We start from the raw sequence: 3,213 nt of genomic DNA, 5'->3' as shown, positions 1-3,213 counted from the left end.
CCAACCCTACAGTCAGTTACCTAAGCTAACTGACTATACTGGTAGCTTCATATTTACTGTGCAATCCTGAGCATATCAATCTTTTCACCTAACTCTGAGTTAGAAAGCAAATAAGCCTATTTCCCAAAATGTCAAACTATGCTTTGAAAGCCACTAAAACAAGCTATTATAAAATTCAGAAGACTATTTCCAATGATATTGTACCATAGATGTAACCAATGCCACTAACAAGGACAATGATTACAGGAACTTATTTAAATGAATTAAAATGAGTTTACACAGACAGTCCTTTAATGTAAACTGCACTGAGGTTGTCCCACTCCAATATACACCATTTACCCCCCTAACCCTCCTCAATCTCATTAAACTCAGTGTATAAAAACAATAAAATGCTACTTTAGCCATTCTAGCATAAACCTCTAAATTCCCCCTCCAAACACATCTAGGGCTGTTTGATACCAGCATCTCCACATCAATAAGGATGGAAAATGTATGCCTTTCATGTCCAGTTGTCTCTTATGGCTTTCAGTGTTCCATTAACCATGTAATTAATACCAAGTAGGCTCTCTATCAAGTTTGCATGGTTTGACGCTTTGTTCTTAATAGCGAGTAAATATCAGAGACGGGCGTCTTTGTCTACGAGATCTATCTTGCTGCCATCCACTTCCTACCCACTCGAGACTTTGAGGCATCAACGTCTTCCCCGAGAAAAAAAAAGCCGTCAGATAGCACATCATGCATTTATCTCCACCTTGATTATTCTTTCACAAACCTTTCTCCGCTGGCAGTAAATGCAACATCAAAGACTGTTTAAAGGTTGTGTCATGTCTCTAAAAGTGAGAGCCATTTCAAATGTTCCTCGCCTTTTTTTCTTGTTATTTACTGTTTAAGTAGTCGGCGTGGCCTTGTCAATTGATTCTTGCTGGAGCCAAGCACTTTTGGATAAACGTTTTAAGCGTATATTAAGTGAATAAACTAGATGGATGTAAAGTAACTGAGAAATGTGTTGGTTCAAGAGGAGGAGAAGCAAACATTGATGTTCCAGGAAAATCACTTGTTATTGCTGCTGCAGGCAGATGGTTTACTGGTGTAGTTTAGAGGAGCTTCAAGGCTAAGGAACTGTTCAACAGTATTTTACTGTCAGACTTTTGTCTTCCAAGTCCTTCTGAGAAGAGCTTTCTATGGAAGATGGACCACCTTTCATTCATGCATGCTCGCAGGAAGTGGCAAAAGCTGACAATTCTTGACAACGAACAGTTGCTCATCAACATTAAACATGCTGCAAAACTCTTCTCCAATGTACAATGTTATATTTCCCAGACACCCACAAAAGGACTATGATTTATAAGGGACATAATCAACTGATGTACTGTAAATCAAGGACCTAGATACAACTTCAGATAGCACCCAGATGAAGGTGTATATTTACAAATATTTAGATAATAGAATAGTACTTTGGAGACCTATTAAGTGGTGTTTCATTTTGATGAACAGTTAGTTAGAAGGATAATGTGCTTTTCAACTACTCATCAATGGTTTTTACTTCAGTGCGGCACTGGAAAAATGTGCTGGAGCTACACTTTTGTTGATTTAACTTTCTGGCAAATTCCTGATGAAAAAAACTGAAACAGTATAGTTTTCTTGTACGAGGTGCTTCATGTTGTCATATTCACTATGACTAAATATGGCTGTGGGTATGTGAGATAGCTTCTAAGCAAAACTACTAAGCACTTTAGCTTAGCAGACTAAGCAAAAGGAAAAAAAACAGCTGCTGAAATAACACTTGTTTTCTTCAGTTCTCTTTCTTATCAATGATCAGTCAACTTACAAATGAGTTAAAGTGCAGCTTTTGCAATACAATTGGTACTTGTGGTGCTTAATATTTGCTGTCAGTAAGTTATTGTTAGAGCAGAGTTAGTGTTAGAAAGCATTCATTTCTAAGTGACATATTTAGCTGACATATTTTAACTGTTCGCAATTGTGGCAGAGCCTCGGGTCAGCGTCTGTTAGAGGTCCCGAGGTCAAGACTTAAACAGTGGGGCGATCGTTCTTTTGCCGTTGCTGCTCCCAGACTGTGGAACAAACTACCCCCTGACATCCGCACCACTACTGACCTCAGCCTTTTTAAAACGAAGCTTAAGACCCACTTTTTTAAATTAGCATTTAATTCCCACTAGGGCAATACGGTCTCTTAGGTGTCCTCATTCTGCCGCTCCTTTTTATACTTTTCTCGAAGGCTTTTAATGTCCTGCAGCGCTGCACCACTACGCACTTTAATTGTATTTGTGTGTTCTGTATGTGTTATGTATTGTTTTATGGCTTTGTTGTAAAGCACTTTGGGGTACCTTCCGGCTATTGTAAAGGGCTATACAAATAAACTTGATTGATTGATTGATATTTGGTAGTTATTATTTCACTAATGGGGATCATATGGCTTAAAACTACCATATTTGTTTGTAAGACCCACAGCAAGAACAAACATTGTCAGATATATACGTTGTGATGTACATTAGCTACTTAAAATTCTGTACCATTATGTAAGATGATTATTTGTTCCTGCAATATTTGGAGAATGTAATATGTGTTGTGGTAGTTTTGTTTCTGTTACTAAGATGCTCCTTTACTTTTACTACTTAGGGCATAATGGCAAATTCTGAGAAAATGAAAGAGTGCTACTACAGTGTTACTCTGATGGCTGCATTTCATTTTCACATTAAACCATCCTACCTATTTACTGCTCTGTGTGTTTAGTGACAAAAATATAATGAATAAACAACAGCTCTAATAATACTAGTCATCGTACCATCAGGGGGTCTGTTGGAGGTGGTCACCACCACTACTCCGGTCTTGAACAGTGTCTCAAACAGCTGCTTCAGAATCATGGCATCAGCAATGTCGGTCACCTGAATAGAACCAGAGAAGAAGAGAGAGACACATTCACCTACTGTTTAATTTAGCTTTTCTTGCAACAGTAGTGTGTGTGTGTGTGCGCGTCTTAGGTCAAACCATGCCATCAACACTCCATGTTGATTAGTGTCATTCAGGTGTGCTCATTCAATCCTTTGTGTCTGGTCATGACCATTCATCCGCATGCATCCATGCACGCACGCACGCATTTTTGGCTTTCTGCTGAGGACAAGTAGCTGAAGCAATGCAGTGATCCTGAGCTAATCAAGTGAGCAGATGTGAGAATGACTGAACGGAAGCTAGAAA

The 3,213-nt window shown here is 38.8% G+C and overlaps 1 protein-coding gene across 1 annotated transcript in view; it reads right to left on the bottom strand.

The window, feature by feature from the left end:
• Positions 1–3,213, bottom strand: part of afg1lb (AFG1 like ATPase b) — a 27,243-nt gene that overhangs the window by 15,899 nt on the left and 8,131 nt on the right. Inside the window, exon 6 of the mRNA XM_032543010.1 lies at positions 2,804–2,903. Within this exon, the coding sequence (XP_032398901.1) occupies positions 2,804–2,903 (100 nt within the window). The remainder of the gene's footprint in view (positions 1–2,803; positions 2,904–3,213) is intronic.

This window comes from Etheostoma spectabile, chromosome 18, assembly GCF_008692095.1.
Source record: "Etheostoma spectabile isolate EspeVRDwgs_2016 chromosome 18, UIUC_Espe_1.0, whole genome shotgun sequence".
Lineage (NCBI taxonomy): Eukaryota > Metazoa > Chordata > Actinopteri > Perciformes > Percidae > Etheostoma > Etheostoma spectabile.
Note: the sequence above shows the minus strand (reverse complement) of the source record. Positions and strands in the feature narration are given on the sequence as shown.